The 19,395-nt window shown below is 41.5% G+C and overlaps 1 protein-coding gene across 2 annotated transcripts in view; it reads left to right on the plus strand.

Moving 5' to 3' along the window:
- The window catches only part of LOC147896204 (glutathione S-transferase 2-like), a 48,959-nt gene extending 41,806 nt beyond the window's left edge, over nt 1–7,153 (plus strand). For both annotated transcript variants that reach the window (XM_087382942.1, XM_087382943.1), the window contains exon 10: nt 6,909–7,153. In XM_087382942.1, the coding sequence (XP_087239068.1) occupies nt 6,909–7,007 (99 nt within the window). In that variant the 3' untranslated portion in view covers nt 7,008–7,153. The remainder of the gene's footprint in view (nt 1–6,908) is intronic.
- The last annotated feature ends 12,242 nt before the right edge of the window (nt 7,154–19,395 follow it).

Consider the following 19,395-nt stretch of genomic DNA (forward strand, 5'->3'; position numbering starts at 1 on the left):
TGGTAGGGCAGAGGGTCTACCCCCCAAGAGACAACACAGGTTCACGCCCGCGAGCAGCCGACAACACTCTATCGCCGACTTCATGATTCCATTGTCTCATCCACCTTGATGACCTGATGATGATGATGATGATGATGATGTGTAGTCAATCACTCTAACATGTTTATGTAGTACTTAGCACTAGCTTTTTGCATTTTGCATTGGTGTGGATGCTCGTTTAGTAGCTCCAACCTCACAATTTGTTTGTATCAGGATTCTCACAGTCTCATAGACCCATCAGTCTTCCGGAGACTTTAATAAACTTTCTTTCTTTCAGCTCTATTTCATCACAATGCCTATGAGAGGAGTTGGCCTCTATCTCAATCAACCAAGAGGCACTACGTAGAGTCTGGACCGCTTGAAATGCAGCATGGACAGATTTATGTGGAAGGACGCGATATACCCAATACGCACATGGGTTGCAGGGCGAGTGGTACACTAATGTTACCTTGTCAAATCTGCACTATGATTACATGGGCCTACCATCAGAGGCTGGGCTATTTTGTCTTTCTTACTTAGTGGCAGAGGCCTAGTCGGACAAGTGTGTGGTAGACACTTACAAGATATATTGACGGACCATGGATTCAAGAAAGAAACCAAGAATCCTAATGAGCGGGAAGAATGGCTTTGAGCTTTGGAAGGATATTTCAGATCATTTCAAATGGATGATGAGGGCAAGGTTCTTTATATGATGGCATGTGCCATGCCCATGCCTAGTTGCAGATGAGGACTTCATCTTGGAAGTGCTACACATGTGCAGCTTTGACAGACCGTAGGGGTGCCATGGTTAGAGGAAAATTACAGCGGTACAGCCCAGGGTTGAAGGCCTTACTGTGAGGACTGAAGATTCTTGGAATGTTGAGGATGCACAAGAACTTTTGGAACTGTTTGAGCCTAAATATAGCATCTCAGAGGAGACCAAGTCTCTGTTGACAGGACATCTCAGAGGGAGTGCAGGGAGGATCTTGCAGATTGAGGCAGCCCTTCCAGAGGAGTGGGTAGACACAGATGATATGCCACTCACTTGCTCCACTTAGGTAGGTACTTTTACGAGAGGCGGTGTTCTGCTTCAGGTTTTTGCCTTTTGAGATGCACAGGAGGATGCTTTGGTTTTTACTATGCAGGATGGTGGCAGATTGCTCAGATCCACAGAGGACATCTTGCTTGAGTCTTCTTTTCAGCCTATCAGGGTTGTAGGTCTTTTGGTGCAGGGATCAAATTCAGAGTGGTTCCTCGACCCAGACCCCCGGCTACTCTCCACCGGGTCTTGGAGGCTTTGGCTCTATGGGGGAGTTCCCATTAGGTATTTGCAGTGGGACCCTGAAGAGTGGGAGTGGATTGACGCAGGGCATCGAGAGAAGAGCATCCTAGGAGATTTCAGCTCAGTAGTAGAGGTTGGAGACCTTCCAGAGTTCCTGATTGGGAGACATTTGATATCACTGCGGATCTGCAGAGGTGCTTCTGGAGGAGACTCTGGAAATCCCACATGAATAGAAAGATCACTCTCTTCTTTTGGCTTTCTATCCATGGTGGGATTGCAGTGAACCTTTGGAGATCCAGGTTCGGAGCCGACCCTACTTGCCCTCGTTGCCTCTCTGCTTCGGAGACTATTCAGAATTGTTTATGGGATTGCAGACAGGCGAGGATGATTTGGATGGGGGTAGCCAGCATTTTCAGTCACTTTGCCCACTCACCATTCTTTATGACATGGGGCTCAATGGCTTGGCTTTCTCTTACACAGCCTTAGGTATTCTATGAGAGACTTGACTCCTCTCAGGCCATTTTGGTTCGACGTCATCAGATTGAGTCTTGTTCGTTGGATGTGGTACCACACCTTCCTTTTACAGATGTACATGCCTCTGTGGATACTTCTTGGGAGATTTTAGCGAGCATAGCATCCTGGCATATCTGGAGAGCCAGATGCACAGAGGCTATGGAGGGTACTCAGGTTCATCCCTCGCACACTTTGGCTAGTATTTGGACAGACACCGTACATACTTTGATGGCCGTATGGATGAGTATACAGGAAAACTCCCGTGCAGCCTCAGCTAGGAGGGCTTCTTTCTTTAGGGAATGGAAGGATTCTCCTTTCTTCTCCGAGACTCCTACAGGGTTGAGGTGGCACTTTCAGCCTCAGCCTTGTTTGTTTTCCACCTCACTTTGAGGGGGTTTTATTTATCCTCATGATTTCATGATGTTGTATTTTCACTCAGAGCTTGCTCTAACGAGTTTCTTTCTTACTTAATAGAAGTCATATATATATATATATATATATATATATAGCATCTATAATGAAAATGGTTCTCAGTTTATTGTATTTGGGCAGGACAATATAGCCAAAGATGCACTGGATAGAATGACGCGCAATGAATGCTCCCAATGTAGGCAAAAGAAGACAGCAAGGTATGAAGAGGTGTGCAAAGTAGACTCCATGGAGACATGCAAGGGCTATGATTGTGGAAATCGTTCAAGATTGAAGAGTGTTGAGACGAGACGAGTGATGAGGTTGGCATATCTTAACTGCCCCATGGAGGATTCTCACCTACGTTGAAAAGGCTTCGCTCTCTCTGATCCTTGCATAGAGTCTGTGTATATGAGAGTGAGGTAGAAACTTTTCCATAGAAGCAATGTATATATGAGACCCTGCTTAAGAACAGCTCCAATGCCATGTCCACTAGCATCATCTTCAATTGTAAAAGGCTGGGAAAAATCAGGGCATACAAGAATGGGTGCTGGTGTTAGGACATCCTTCAGTGCAATGGCTCTCCAAAAGAAGGCCTCTTTCTTTAGTTGATTAGTGAGAGGTGCAGCAATTTCCACGAAGTGTTCAATGAACCTTCTGTAAGAGGAGGGTAGTCCAAGGAAACCTCAGCTGTGTAGTATTAGTGGGTCTAGGCCAATCCCTAACACATTCATCTTATTGGGGTTTGGTCTTATTCCCTTGCTGCTGACTATATGACCCAAATATTTCCACCTCCCCTGCCATGAATGTGCACTTGCTTGCCTCGGCAAACAGTTGGTGAGCCTCCAAAACCTGCCTTACATGCGGTAGATGCTCTTTTTTGGATTGGCTGCAGATTAGTATATCATCAAAGAATACAAAAAAAGATATATATAGGCAGGGCTGTAGGATCTTATTCATTAGATCTTGGAAGGTTGCAGGAGCATTTGTAAGGCCAAAAGCCATTACCTTAAATTGATAGAGCCCCCTTTCAGTCCTTAAGGCAGTTTTAGGCTCATCTTCCTAAGCACTTGGCTCCTCTCAGCTCATCAAGTAAATCATCCACTTAGGGATAGGAAACCTGTTTTTCACAGTCGTTTTGCACATCCTATATGAGCCATCTTTTATCTTAACCAAGAGAACCGGGGAAGCAAAAGGTGACTGGCTGTGTGCAATGAAATCCCTGTCCAAAAGAAACTGGACTTGTTTGGCTACCTCCTCCTTTAAACCTGAGAGCCTATAAGGTGGTTGATTTACTGGTTTTGACCCTGGCTCAAGGATAATTGGATGCTCCACATCTCTTTTGGGAGGTAAGTGATGAGGAAGATCCGCAAAAACATCTGAAAACTGCTGTAGCAACTCCTGCATATCCTTGTCTTCCACCCTCAGTCCATTGCTGTCCTCTGTTTTAGCTAAGTGTATAGTATAGAGTCCACAAACCCTTTTGAGGTCCCTGGCTAGTTTTCTAGAAGATATGACTGCGAACTTAGGAGGTCTAAGACCCGTAATGTATACCTTGTTATTGTGGGTTCATATAACTGGTTTGCAGCCCATGAAGATGATAGGCATTGATTTCGAGGTTGAAGCTCCATCGACAGCCTTTCCTTTTGCTATGGTGTTCACATTTGACCCTGTCTAAGGGGTGCTTTCCAGGTCCAGGCATCGTACAATTTCTTCTTATAGATCTTCTCTTTGTGACCTGGTCTGGAACAGTATCCACACCTCACAATGGGGCGTTTGTATGACTAATGACCATTCATTTTGTAGGCCCAGCATGTAAAACCAACATTTGGAACATCAAGTCTTTTGCGGTTGTGCATGTTATGAAACATCAGCAGCCAGAGCCTTGAACTTCTCATCGACTGTCTAGTGTTATCATATGGAGGGATCGGATATGCGCAATGGGGATCAATGGATTTACAATTGTTAGGTGTGTTGGGATCAACATCGGCGCAGGAGCTTCCACCTGAGTGAGATGCTCTCCTACTCCCATTGTTGGATTATAGTGCATGTGGTCAGCTTTTGCACTAGCAATGGCATGTGTCAGTGTTTGTGGATTTTTCTTTGGCACAAACATCTGGATTTGTCTCTTCGACCCACGGATGGAGAGTTCTGTAGAGTGCCAATCTACCATCACTTTGGTGAACCAACTCCTGGATCTTGTGGGAGTAATCTTTCACAATTTCCAAAGGTCCCTGCTCTAGAGTGTGCCATCGTGAAAAGAACCCTTGCATAGTAATTGTTGTACCAAATTTTGCTTCAAATAGATCTTTGAAACTTTGCCAGTTAGGTATTGAGGCAGGTTGCAATTGAACATACCAAGTAGAAGCATGGCCTTTGAAACTTTGAGCAAGATGCACCATCTTATGTACATTTTGCACTAAGACCGCATTCTTTTAAATGCAAGTGTGGATCCTCCCTTGCGACTCCATGAAAATCGGAAGTGGGGATACTAGACCATTGGGTAAATGTAGGCATCCCATGCGGGAGAACAATCGGGACTAGACGCACAACTATGATTGGATCTGCACGTGGATTTGGATTTTGAGGACGACTTTGCATCCTAGTCGATAAATGCGTTGAACATGAACTTGCAGTAGAAAATGCTGGAGGGGGCACTTGATGAGATGAGTTTGGATTAGGCAATGTATTAATAGCCTACCTCTTTCTGTTTCCCTTTCCTGAGCTCATGGTCTCCTAAATTGTTTGAAAGGTCAATACGTGGTTGAAAAGGGATATTTGACTGCCGCCCTTCATGAATGTATCCGATGAGTTGAATCTCTGGAATGGGTGTTCGCTCAACTCCAAAGGTGCACCTGTCAGTCTGTTTAAACGTAAGTCTCTGAGAAAACAAGGGTCACGTCTACATCAATCACGCCAAATTCTTCGTTGGATTTGCGGATCCAATTCTCCGTCCTGAATGCCTCTTGGCAGGTCCGTAATTCCTTCCATCAGAGGCTTGAAAGATTTCTGGGTTTGAGATGTCCATATGAATTGTTTCGATGAGATGATGTTCAACAGAATTCTCAAGTATTGAGGACTATTAGGGATAAAAAGTGCATAATAGCACACTGTGCATAAAAACTCTTCAATTTCTCCAAGAAGGAAGGAATTGAGAGTTGATGATCTGTCATTTAACATGATCATTGGGACAAACAAGCTCCCACAAACACACCAGATGCCGTAGAAGTTCGCCTCCCTCTCATATACACACTCTATTCAGGAATCATAGCAAATGAAGCCACTTCAACATAGGTGAGAATCCTCCACGACAGCCGAGATACGCCAATCTCACCGCGCGTCTAGTACTCTTCAACGTTGAATGATTCTACGTCTCAAGTCAAGGAAAACGGATTGGTCAACCTGCTGGTCAGCCACTTGGCAGCCTCTATATGGCTGTGTGGCAGCCTCTCCTATGGCAGGTCCCAGGGAAAGGGGGTCGGCCCCCTAGGAGGTGCAGTAGGGTTGAGTGTCAGCCCTTTATAGAGAGCAGAGGGGGGTCGATCCCCTAGGGCTGAGTTGGCAAGCATGCCGCAGCTGACTGGAGGAGGGTGAGGGGCTATATATAGCCCCCCCCTCACTCCTTGTTTTCCATCTCATTCTTGGGGCAGTTCTCCCATTGTATAGCAGAGGTTTTCCCCATAAGGCTGTGGGGTTTTGCCTGACGTCACTTGCAGTTCTCTCTTGTTACCCCTCTCCCTCTCAGTGTGGTGTGTGAGGGGTTTTCTCTCTCTCTCGCTCTCTCTCTCGCTCTCTCTCTCTCTCCATTTCTGTTCATTTCTGCTGCACTTCTCAGTCTCTAGGTGTGTTTGCCTTGATATACTGTTTGAATCAAGAACCAACAGAGCCCAAATCATCCGATTAGGTGTAATGCAATGTAATGTAAATTGAATGGGGGATGTGACTTGAGACTTTTGTATGCCCACTAGTGACATTATTTGACGAGTCATCAGAGGAAGGAGTTTTTTCCTTTCCAACTTGTCTAGAGATGTGTATAATTAAGACAAACTTGTCATGTCTGTTTTAGCGAACTTTGCCAAACTGCCCCTACCAAACTTGGTAGTGGCTATTGTAGTTAAGGCAAAATGGTGAGTTGGAATTTGTATATGTATAGAACCAACAGTAATTGGTCATTTAAACCAGACCAGACCGGTATATGGATTAATCTTTTCAAATCAGGTTCCATGGGCTAACCAACATGAATAGAGCCCACCACCTTGCAAATCTGTAGGAGTGGAGCTATTAAACCAGTAATAAATCAGGTTTCATGAGCTGAACTATCTCAACGGGAAGTAAACATGTCACTGATTTCAGTTATAACTATGAATTATTTTTAACTAATTGTAGCTAGCCTGGATCTAAACATGACATAAAAAACAATTCACCTTAATGTAACTAGCTGTTTTTTCCTTTTCACAAGGCTGTTAGAGCTGAACTCTTCAACATGCTTTTGGAGTGACGTGAAAACCACATTGTTTCCTTTCTTGTTAGCAACAATCCTGCATCTCCTTGGAAGGTAATGTTAGGTTAGCAACAATAGGGTTGATGTCCATGAAGTTACTGTTTAATTGTGGATGACAATCTAGGAGTTAAAGGGTGATTGATTCTAAAAGATGATATTTATAATCTGGAGTACGAATTTCTGCAGACGAAGTTTCCAGTGCTGAAAAGATTAGGTCAAGATCTGAGAGGCTTGCCTTGTATGGAAGCGTCTTCACCAGAGAGGCAACCAGATGCTGTGGGCTAGTCATTTACATTTCATGAGATTGCTTCTGTGGGCTAGTCATTTATATTTCATGAGATTGCTCGTGTGTTTTGAAGGCTCTAATATTATATATAGCTTGATATTCATAATATGTGTATGGATGCTTGATTAGCACATGTTGACTTTGTTAGGAAGGTCAATGGCGCAAAATCAATATATTGAATAAGTACTAAGAAAGAGGATCTCGTTGATCCCTAAGAGTGGCTAGACCATGCATATTATATGCATAGTGATTCACATTTGTAACATGGGGATTTTTCTTTTGTTGGTGGATCAAAAAAGTTGAATTACCCAATGTGGATAATTTCTATTTTGAATATATATTATTAAAAACACCCGGCATGATGAGTAGATTTGGGGCTTGCTGGATGGGATTTGAAGGATGGTATCATCTCATTTTCATACAATCGTCCTTTTTTGGAAGTCAATTGGGAACACAAGTTATCGTGCTTATAGACGAATGGGAATTAACAAAAAGACGTTGTGAGCATAAAAAATTATAGGATGTTTGGCTTAATGAATAATTTCTGTAAAAGTTATTGTGACTTTAAAGATTGGATATGTTCAGCTGAGAATGATTGTGGCATGTTTGCCATTAGATTTGTAAAGCTTGGGAGGACAATCTACCGTACTAGCCCTATTAATTCCTAGAATTGTGGATTTGTGTATAAGTTCATTTGTTTATTGATATGACATTTAACGAGGAGGAGACATTAAAAGAAGTCATCTTACGTGCGATCTTACATGCGGAGCATGTAAGTGTCCTCTTAATTGAGGCTTATTTAAATCTTGAATATCATTTTTATAAGCTTCAATCATTATATATCATATCTTTTGCATGAGATTCATATTATCAGAATTTTTCATAATCTTGTGATTGACAACAAATTTAGGAAATTATGTGCACGTGATTTGCACGGATCATATATATGTAACAATTTTTTGGGAGTAATAAAACTTGTAGCACATTTCTAAAGGCCATAAAATGCGAGCTACTGGAAGCTTATTTTTTTGCAACCAAAGTTCATTTTGAAAACAAAATTCATAAATGCATGCATCCAACCCAAGTTCAATAATGCAAAGGGGCATTAGAAGTTTCTTGCAACACTCATGATGCTTAATTGATTAAAACGTAGGCAATTATTTGGAGAACATGGTTGTTTTAGCATTCGTGTAATTATCTCTAGATTGGTTGAGTTCAAGCCTTGTTGATGAGAATTGATTGAAGATATCAAAGGTATCAATTGAGGGCGATCTAGTTTGCTTGATTTGTATGTTGTAGAACTAGCTTTGGTGAGCTTTCTCATAAGAGTTGTTTTAGAAGTTGTAATGTACTTCACTTGGCAACAGATTAGATTTCAAATTGTGCTCTCACCCATGTCTCTTCCTTGCCTCAAAAGAACTAAAGACTCCACAAAAATCTGTGCCTCTTGGATGTATATAAATTCATAGCAAGTTGAAGCTTAAAATCCTCCCAATTTCTTGCCATTCACCAATTCCTATAAAAGGTGTCTAAAAAACACTAGGCAAACGGTTATGAGAAGTCACTACCCAGAGGATTCTAGCATATGTCAAGTGCTAGATGACCCCATGCAATAAATTATGGCTAGTAACATTAGGAAATTGAAGTAGAAAGCTTATGAAGCATGGGACGAAATGGAATCATTAAGGTCCAATAAGGCCTAGGATGCCAATAGGCTCCCTAATACCATACAAAACGAAGTGCAAGTCAATCAAACACATATGGGAACTTGCCTTGTCACCACATCCTATAAACTTAAGTTGCTTAGGAGCAATACATAGCACAAAATGGTCACCAATATCGACTTGAGCATTTGATTGGGCTTGCTAATCAAGATACCAGTTTGAAGACCAAACTATATCTTCACTTTTAAGCATATCTATTAAGAATGCAAGAGATTTAATTGAAGAGAAAAACTGACTGAAGCACATAAATAGGCGGCTTACGAACACAATATAAATGACTTAAGACATGCACCAATACAAGTCCACTTTAGGGTTTCATAAAACCCGATATCTAGAACATGATTGAAATAACTTCTTTAACAGTCAACTCGAAAGACATGAAGCTTTAGCTATGAACAATGCTCAATGACACTTGAACACAAAAATACATACAAGCACACTTTTGATGGAAGGTAGGGCTAGAAAATGCATGCTCCACAATGCACTCTTCATATGTAGTACTACTACAAGTTCATTTGTGCCAATCAACGATTGAATTTGCTTTGTTATTGATATGTTAGATTTATGTCCTTTATTTTACATGGTGTTAGAGCTTGGTTGCATGCATGTTGATTAACCACAAGGATGTGAACTTGGTTTTTACTATTTGAGGCGCTTTGAAGGTACTGCCAAACCATCACCAACCTGCGAGGATGACTTGTTGGTATTGTCGTCAATCCATTTCGAAAAATGCTCCACCTAGCAAAGGATGACTTGTTGGTATTGTTGTCAATCCATTTCGAAAAATGCTCCACCTAGCAAAGATGGCATCACCTGATTTCCATGCGCCCCCCCCCACCGCGAGTCCACAAACCACAAGCTTTCCCAAATAGGTGCCCACGATGTTGGGAAATTTGCATTAGTATTAGTTGAGGAAAGCTGGGTAGCGAATTAACCTAAGCTTTCAGGAAAAATTAATCTGATGGAGCGATTAAGCTAAGCCAAAACATAGGTTGTCAAGGTGGAGTTCTAGTTCTAGAAACTTCTGCAGTTGTTGCCGACCTGAGGTAGTATAAGATGGGGAGGGAGGTTGAGAAAGGGGGAGTTGAGGGAGAGAGGGGCGAGGCAGGGCTGAGTGGAGAAGAAGAGGAGCAAGGAGAGGAGCGGGGATGGAGCTTGCAAAAAGTGCAAGTTTGAGAGAGAGAAACAACTCTCGATCGCTCAAAGATTTCGATGGAGCTCCAGGCAATCTTTCTGTCGAGACGCTACAACGGATCTCACGTATGGAAGAGTGGAGTGGAGAGGCAGGGCGGCGAGGTGGGAAAAGGCCAAGGGGAGAGATAGGTTGTGATGCCACAGGTAGCTTAGCTTCATTTAGATTAATTAAGTTAATAACGTCATAGCATAAGTTAATTGACATTAAGGGGGAGGGAGGGCACTCACGCTAATTAATAGAATTTAAATAGGGAGATTGAATAAGGGCTTGTGACTCTTGACCTCTGGATCGTTGATGCCAAGTCCTCTTGTTGCCTAAGTCTGGATGATCGTTTTCCATGCCACCTAAGCATGCATATTCGTCTATAACAAGAAATGCAGATCAGCAGCTACAAGCCCTCAAGAACCACTAAAAGGAACTTGAATCGTGCATTAATGATTGTCAAACCTACATAACGAGAAGACACGGTGTTCAAGCACTCCACCCCAATGGACAAGTGCTCCATCTTGAAACCAGTGGTGGTTGAGCTTGGGTTCGCCAATGTAACGGAAATGGCTATGGCTTTGAAGTTATGGAGTCGTTGGTGCTCTGAGCTCTTGGTTGCTAAGCGCTTCTTTGTGAAGTATTTGCAGGTGACTCTTATCAATCAAAATCCAATTTGATCGAATCAGTTTGTAGATTTGCAAGTAATCGACCAAGAGGGCAATTAGCAAGAGGGCATGAACCAGCCCGATTCCCATGGATGAACCGTGCCAATGCTATAGCAATGCAATGCCTTTCCCTTCCTGCAAAAGTCACCCCTTCCCGGAGTAGAGTGCCTTTCCTTCAAGCAAATGCATAGCCCTTCCAATATGCGGTGATTGTCATTGCTCATCACCTTGCCACCCATCCCAGCACCGCATTAGGCGACTGGCTCCAGATCAAATGTCTTCCTTACCTCCAGGAATGGATCAATCGTTGTATACTTGGTTGTCACCCCTTAGAACACTAGTGGCCTTGCTCTTGTGTGGTAAGGCTCCATACTTGAATAGAGCCATTTGCTCAATCTCTTCTATCATGTCTTTTGTAGCAGGAGGAGGGAGGCTCGAAAGGCAAGTGGTTCGAGGTAGCGAAAGATTTGGCAATGACTAAAGAAGATTGGAAGTTGAAACAGATATTGGCATTGAAAACTCTCCGTGCACAAGAAACAACATTTAGACCAAGCGGCTAAAATGTGTGGGTGTGCATGTGCCGGGGTCTTAAGTTCAAGTCCCAAGGGTAGCTCAGGATTCTATCTTGGTCACCCCATGTGGGGGCATTGTTGGCACTTTCAATTTTAGTACAACTCAAAGAAAAAAAAAGCAAGTTGAATACATTCAAGAGGCCTGCCCTGGAAGCTTAGAGAGAGAAGAAGCAGAAGAAGAAGAAGAAGAAGAGAGAGAGCAAGGGGGAGAAAAAGAGGGGGATGAAAATAGCAAAATTAATTGGATGAGGAAAAAATTACAATCGTGCGTGGTATCATGCCTAACATTATTTGTATAGTTTCTATCAATGATTGAGGTTTTGCCTTTGGTGTTTTGTATATGTTAAGAATTACCAGTTGTTCTTCTGTTATCGTCTTTAGTAATTTTAGTAGGCATTCACAACCTTCAATGTGTGAGGCAACATGCTGGGCCAATGTTAATTTTTTTTTGTAGTATGTTGTTAATCCTAGACCTATTGTTGCCGCCATGTTGTTAAATTTTGGTAGTTGCAAGGTTGGTAGTGAATGCATGTGTGTTTCTTGCGAACATAAGATGGTCGCACTGAGTATGCTCTTCGAGCTCAATAGGTCTCTTTCATGACTGCGTAAAGACCTCGTATTTAAGGTTTGCAATGTATTTTCAATTGCGTTGGGGTTTGTGAAGTCAACTTGTTCGAATGTCCAAGCGGAGGTAAGACTATTGGGTCGACTTTTATATGTTTTTTTAAAAGTTCGTTAAGGAAGTTAAGGTTGCCGAGGTCACGGATTCGTGATAACACAGTGTATACCTATTGGGTCAAATGCTAGTGTTTCCATGGTTAGGCCTTGTGAGTGGTGGATTGTTTTGGCAGCTACAGCTTGGATTGGGAATTGTGCTCTTGTGATTGTGTTGAGGTGGTTGTTACCAATTCGGCACTCACGAATTATTCATAGTATCGGTGTCCATGATCTTGGTATCTCGTCATTGTATAAGTGCTTGTTTTCGTATCGAGATTTTGCACCTACGGTACTGTCATTATTTGTGTTTTGTATCACTGTTGGAGCCTTTAAAAGTGCCGTTTTGCACCATTCACAATGCCATCGCTTAAGTGTTATGGATTTATATTTTTAATGTCTTCATCAGTTTGGGATGTTGTGCAAATCCTATTAAGCACGGTAAGGAACGTCATGTTTTTGTCGCTTTGGTTCTTGCAGCTCATAGTATTGGACGTGTGATCTCTAGCATGAGCCAAGCATAGATGTTGTTTCTGAGTGCCCACTGAAGATCCAAGAGCCCTTTACTGGGCTTGCTTGGTAGAGGTCACCCTGGAGAAGGATATCCACACCACCAAAGGATTCATTGTGCTTATGTTTTATTTCGTGCATTCTCATGTCTATTGCAAGAATGGTGTTGAGTCCATCCAGTGAAATCTCATTGATCACTACCAGTTCGATGTTTGCGTATTGCGAAGATAAAGTTTATAGTTTGTCTTGTGAAAGACTTGTGTAAGTGTGTCAAAAAAGGTAGGTGAAGAGCTGCATGTATTGTACTTCTGCCTATTGTTGCCGCTTTATCGATATATGCCAATAGCAATGCCTTAGAGATTTCAACGTCTGATGTGTCCTTATGTGAATAGTGATGGCACAATGCCTCTGCAATTGCTAAAACTACAAAAGTTTTCCCAGCCCCTGCATTTCCTGATAAAAACAAGTGGAATTGTGTTCTTGGATGTCTTCTCTTCTTTAGGAATATGTCTTCCAGTATGATTCTTTGTTCAGAGTTCATTTTTCTCAAGACGGAGTAATATGATATGTTCGATAAAGTTTTTTACTTGCATTGCTGGATGCTACGACCGTTTGTTGGTTTGTTATGCGAGGTAATCTCATTTTGAAGGACGAACTTCTATGTGGATCTCAAAGATTTTTCATTGCTGGAGTTTGCTACGATGCTTGTATTAGAGTTGTTTGATGTGGATGGGTATGAGCTATTTCTTTGGAAGCAGGTCTAGTTCTCAACAATAGTTTGTTGGTGTTGCTTGTACATGTCTCTCCAAGTTTGGAATTCATTGTTTAGTGTGTGTTCTTGAAATTGGAATGGAAAATATAATAAAGAAAGCTTCTTGTAATGGTTTTTTGGGTCTTTATTCTCATTGTAATTCTTGAACCGAGTTATGTGCTCACGCTTCCTTTTTTTTATTGTCCCTCTGTGTACCTAGCTTGCAAAAGATGCCAAGCAGATATCGTGCAAGTCGTAGTCATGTCATGTGTATTTAGCGATTATCTCATCAAAGAAGATGTTAGTACTTTCTAGATGGAGTTATTCTAGTTGTGCATGCCACTTTAAAAGTAGTTTTCATTGTTGGGGCTGCTCGTGCTTATGTACATGAATTCTTTGGTAGTGCTTGTGAGTGGGAGCGAAAGGCATAGATATACATCTTATTGTGCACTGATGTATTGCATATTCAAAATTGTGTTCCCAACTTTTTGATACATTCATCTACAGAAGCATTGCCTTGGAAGCTTTGCATGATTGCGTTCCTGACATCATCATTAGTTTCTTTGTCAATCTTTGTGATGTATGATGTGTAGTAAGAAGCTACACCATGAGGATTTAAAATGAATTGCACGTCTGTATTTTCTTCCCATAGTTTTGTCAAAGTTGGGTTGAAATTGTTTTTGTGGATATCTTTTGTCTATCTTTTCATGAAGACCTTTGGTTCAAAAATGTGGGTTCCTAGGGCGAGCTCGTAATCAGTTTCTGACATGGATATTTTCTCCAAGAACATATCAAAATCCAATGTTGCGATTACTTTCTCATGTAGTGTTTATGTGATTATCTTGAAATCTTTTTTGTGGACCAGAGCTTTCTCTGTATCAGGCAGTGGTGTCAAGATTTTTGTTGTTCGTATTGGTGGTCTTGGGAACCCAAACTAGCATTTTCTTCCTTTTTCGTGGCATGTTTGCCTGTGCCTATGGGTTTGTAAGTTAGCATGTGCATTTGCAAGTTCTGCACCATCAGTTGTGATGAATATATCTATGAATGCCTCCAAAATGCTATTCTCGCAACTCTCATATGTTGGCGCTTTGCTTGTCCATAGTAAACTATGGTTATGTTGGCTTCCTCTGTTTTTTTTTTTCCCAAGAAAGAGACTTCTATTAAGTAAGAGAAAAAACCCGTGAGAGCAAGCAGAATACATCATGAAATCATGAGGATAAATAAAAAACCCCCTCAGAGTGAGGTGGAAAACAACCAAGGCTGAGGCTGAAAGTGCTACCTCAACCCTGTAGTAGTCTCAGAGAAGAAAGTAGAATCCTTCCATTCCATGAAGAAAGAAGCCCTCCTAGCTGAGGTTGCACGAGAGTCTCCCTGCATACCCGTCCATACGGCCATCAAAGTATGTACGGTGTACTAGCTAATGTGTGCGAAGGATGAACCTGAGTACCCTCGAAAGCCTCTGTGCATCTGGCTCTCCAGATATGCCAGGATGCTATGCTCACTAGAATCTCCCAAGAAGTATCCATAGAGGCATGTACAGCTATAAAAGGAAGGTGTGGTACCACATCCAACGAACAGGACTCAGTCTGATGACATCGAACCGAAATGGCCCAAGAGGAGTCAAATCTCTCATAGAATACCTGAGGCCCTATAAGAGAAAGCCAAGCCACTGAGCCCCATGTCATAAAAAATGGGGAGTGGGCAAGGTGACTGAAAATCCTAGCTACCCCATCCAAATCATCCTCGCCTATCTGCAATCCCATAAGCACTTCCTCCGTTTTGGAACTCTGTCATGAAGAAAAAGTCCAAAGTTGGGCCTAATGCAGTATTGTCTTAGTGTAAAAGTGTTTTTAGAGCTTTGAATTTGTGCGCATTGTATTCAACTGTTGTGACAAGGTCCGATCTAATAAGCTCATGGGCATCACGCGACAGCCTTTGGTTCCTTCACTTGGAAGCAACTACTATTACAATGAAGGCATAACATCAATGGCTCCCACCACTTATTGACTGTAGATAGTGTGACAAAGAATGTAGATGCACCCAACTGTCTAACCATCACGAATACATTGCATTTTGATCATTGCTTGTAGTTGGCATATGTGCGTAAACAAACAAAATCACGATACCAAATTTTTTATTGTAATAGTTTCTCGATGTTTGTATCCACAATTGTAGTTTTTGCTTGAAGGGTTGTTCCTTGCAATTGGCCTTTGTGCATGTGTACCCAAGTGAAAGAGAGTATTTGGCATACCAATATCTTCATGGTTTTGAAGAACAAGTTTTCTATTTACCATGCGAATCTTCTGTCTTTGTTTCATAGATCCCATTTTGCTAAGGCTTTGACAAAATATGAAGAGGGGTGAGGAGAAGAGTGGAGATGAGGAGAGAGGGCACAGCTAGAGATCACACCACAAATGACTAACTGTACACTAGATTTAGTTGAAAATTGTGTTAGTGCTATGCACATATATTCACATGATGTTGCTCTAAACACCTTCCCTCAAGATGAACATCATGAAGTAGGCCTTCCCTCAAGATGATGATTTTGGGGAATCGAAGAAGGACTGAGCATTACATTCCATCACACCCCTTTAATGGGAATGTCCTTCCTCTGCGTCAAACCAAGAGCTTGTCAATGTTTCTTGAAAAGCTCTTTACCAAGTGGTTTGGTAAATATGTCTGCAACATTCTCTTTGCTATCACAATGTTGCAGTATGATGTCACCAAGTAACACTCTTTCTCTGATAAAGTGCTCTCTAACATCAATGTGCTTTGTCCTAGAGTGATATACTGGATTCTTGGCCAATGCTTGAGCCAATTGATTATCACAATATATTGTTGTTGGCTTTGATTCATCAAAATAATTTGTTTCTGACAATAGTCTTCTGAGCCATATAGCTTCACATGCACCTGTAGTGAGTGCTCTATATTCTACTTCAGTTGAAGTAAAAGAAACAGTTGGCTGTTTGTTTGATAACCATGATATAGCACCTTGACCAAGGAAAAATGCATATCCCTGTGTCGATCTCTTGGTCTCATGATCTCCGACATAGTCACTGTCACAGTATCCATGCAATCGTGGATGACTTCCTCTATATTCTATCCCAAAGTGCCTTGTACCTCTGATGTATCTCAAGACTCTTTTGGCTACATTCCAATGAGACTGTTTTGGATTTGCCATTTAAACTGTGCAAGTGAACTTACTGCATAACAAATATCTAGCCGTGTGATAGTTAGATATGTAAGATATCCAATGAGTTGCTTGGTAGTACCTGTCATTGACTGTAGGGTTTTCTGAATCTTTTGTAAGTTTCAAACTTTGTTCCATGGGAGTGGCTGCAATCTTGCAATCTGCCATATGAAACTTCTTCAGAAGACTGTCAACATATTTGAGCAAACTCATAAAGATCATGTCTGAATCTCTCCAGAACTTAATTCCAAGACAATAGTGCATAAGTCCAAGATCTTTCATGTCAAACTCTGCAGATAAGTCTTGATTAAATTTCTTGATGAAGCTATTCTTGCATTTAGTCACAATCAGATCATCTACATACAAAAGTGCAATAGTAATGTCTTCCTCTTGAACTTTGTAGTAGAGAGTATGATTTGCATTGGACTTCATGTATCCCAGATCAGCAAAATACTTATCGATTCTGTTGTACCAACTTCTGGGTGCTTGTTTTAAGCTGTAGAGACTTTTCTTAAGATGGCAAACTTGATTCTCCTTTCCTGGTGCAACATAACCTATTGGTTGTTGCATGTAGACTTCCTCGTCTAGATAACCATTGAGAAATGCATTCTTGACATCGAGATGGTACACATTCCATCTGCTGAGTGTCGCTAGTGATATCAAGGACTGTATGGAATCCATCTTTGCTACTGGAGCATAAGTCTCATCATAATCCTGACCATATTGCTGTGCAATTCCTTTTGTAACTAGTCTGGCTTTGTATCTTTGAATGCTTCCATCTAGATTGTACTTCACTTTGTATACCCATTTGTTTACTATGGCCTTCTTTCCTGGTGAAAGGTTGCATAATTCCCAAGTATTATTCTTGTACAAAGCATTCATTTCTTCATTCATAGCAGTTTGCCATTCTGGCTTCTCTACTGCATCTTCGAAGTACACTAGCTCTTCTGTAGCCATGATGGTAGTCATAAGAGCATAGTTGGTGGTTTCAACATGAATTGCTTTGCCTTTCTGAGCATATGTCAATCTGGTTGGTGGCCAACTTTCCCTAGTAGACTGTTTGAGTTGCTGTGGCTCTGCTTGGGGTGCTTCTAGCAATTCTTTCTCTTCTTCATCAACCTTTTCTGTAGATGACTGTGAAGTTGGTGCGTCTATCTCCTGTGTATTTGAGATTTTCCATTCTGGTTCCTCATCAAAGATTACATCTCTGGAGATAATGACCTTTCGGTTAATGGGATCATACAACTTGTATGCTTTGCTTTCTTCATTGTAGCCAACCATGATGCATTTCCGTGACTTTGCATCCAATTTCCTATGATGATCGTCATGTATGGGGGCATATGCTATGCAACCAAATATGCGGAGATGCCCAATGCATGGCTTGTGTCTAGTGAATGCTTCATAAGGTGTCATACCCTGAATCTTGGTTCGGTACGAAGCTGATTAAGCAAATAGTTTGCAGTGGCTATTGCTTCTGCCCAATACTGATTTGAAAGATGCTTCTCACTAAGCATTGCTCTAGCACTGTCTGCTAAAGTACCATTCTTCCTTTCAGCTCTTGCATTCTGATGAGGATTATCTACATGTGAATTGTCTTCGTATGCCGTGAATTCTGCAAAAGTTCATGAATGCTAAAGACATGTATTCACCTCCTCTCTTTGATCTCATGACTTTGATCTTTCTGCATGCCCGGTTTTCTACCATGGCTTTGAATTCTTGAATTCTGGAAAAAACTTCAGATTTCTCTTTCAGAAAGTAGACCCAACAATATCTGCTGTAGTCGTCGATGAAAGTCAAGTAGTAAAGTGAACCATTGATGTTGCGGGTTTGGGAATAAGCCCATACATCTGTATGAATCAAATCAAGAATACCTCTTGCTCGAGAGGTGCTTCTGCTAAAATTGGTTCTCTTTTGTTTGCCGAAGTAGCATGCTTCGCAAACTTTTCCAAGAAACTGTAGCTTTGGAATCCCCATTGCCATATTCTGATTCCTGAGATCTATCAACCTCTTGAAATTGACATGTCCATATCTTTTGTGCCATTTTGCGGATAGTGGCATCAGTTGTGGTTGAGCTGACATGGCATGCAATTCTGGTATCATAGCTAGCATTCTGTACAAGCGTCCTTTCTTGACTTCTTTTCCTACTAGCTGAAATCTTCTAGATAGTGCATTCATCTCTGTCAAAGATGACTCGGTAGTTGTGTTCCATCATTTGACCTATTGACAAGAGATTCTTGTTGGGGTTTTGGAACATAGAGTACATCTTTCACCGATCTTTTTGTACCAGTGAAATTGTTCATAGGGATAATGCATGTCCCTTGAACTGGATTTGGTTTATTATCTGTCATGTAGATGACATTCTTTTGGCCTTCTAGTGAACCATTCCTCATGATTTGTCATATGAGATGATGCACCGCTGTCAATGTACCAAGGATCTTGATCTGCTTTGTCGACTTGATAACTGAAATCCTCTTTTGAATCGCAATCAATATCTAGGTACACTGTATCAATCTTCTACATTTTCTCATTTGCAAGAACATATTCCCATGTTCATTTGCATAATGATTGTGACTAGAATGTCCACCACAATGATTTCCTCTTCCACGGAAATTCCCTCGATTGATATTGGATTGACCACCTTGGTCGTACTGCTTCTTGCAGCAATCTCTTTTATCGTGTCCAAACTTATGATAGTAGTTGCACTGGATGTTTGACATGTTGGTAGATGCATTCCCTTGTCCTTGGAATCTTCCTCAGTTGGAATCATTTCCTCTTTATTGATTCTGATGTTGCTGAGGATGATGCTGGTGTTGATGTTGATTCTTACTTTGATGATGATTTTGTTGTTGATGATGACCACTTCATTGGAATGATCTACCTCTGCCTCTCCCTCTGCCTCTACTTCTATCTCAAGTTGTGAATGCCTGATCATTAGAATGACCTTTACGTGCATGAATGGCCTGAGTCCTGAGTTCTTCACTAATTAAAACTGATGGCAATTCTTCCAGTGTCAGAATTTGCCGTTGGATGGCAATACTCTGGACTAGATTCTTGTATCCCTCTCCTAGTCCATTCAGGATG

This window comes from Dipteris shenzhenensis, chromosome 12 (genome assembly GCF_047967505.1).
Source record: "Dipteris shenzhenensis isolate YYH24624 ecotype China chromosome 12, Dip_SZ_1.0, whole genome shotgun sequence".
NCBI lineage: Eukaryota > Viridiplantae > Streptophyta > Polypodiopsida > Gleicheniales > Dipteridaceae > Dipteris > Dipteris shenzhenensis.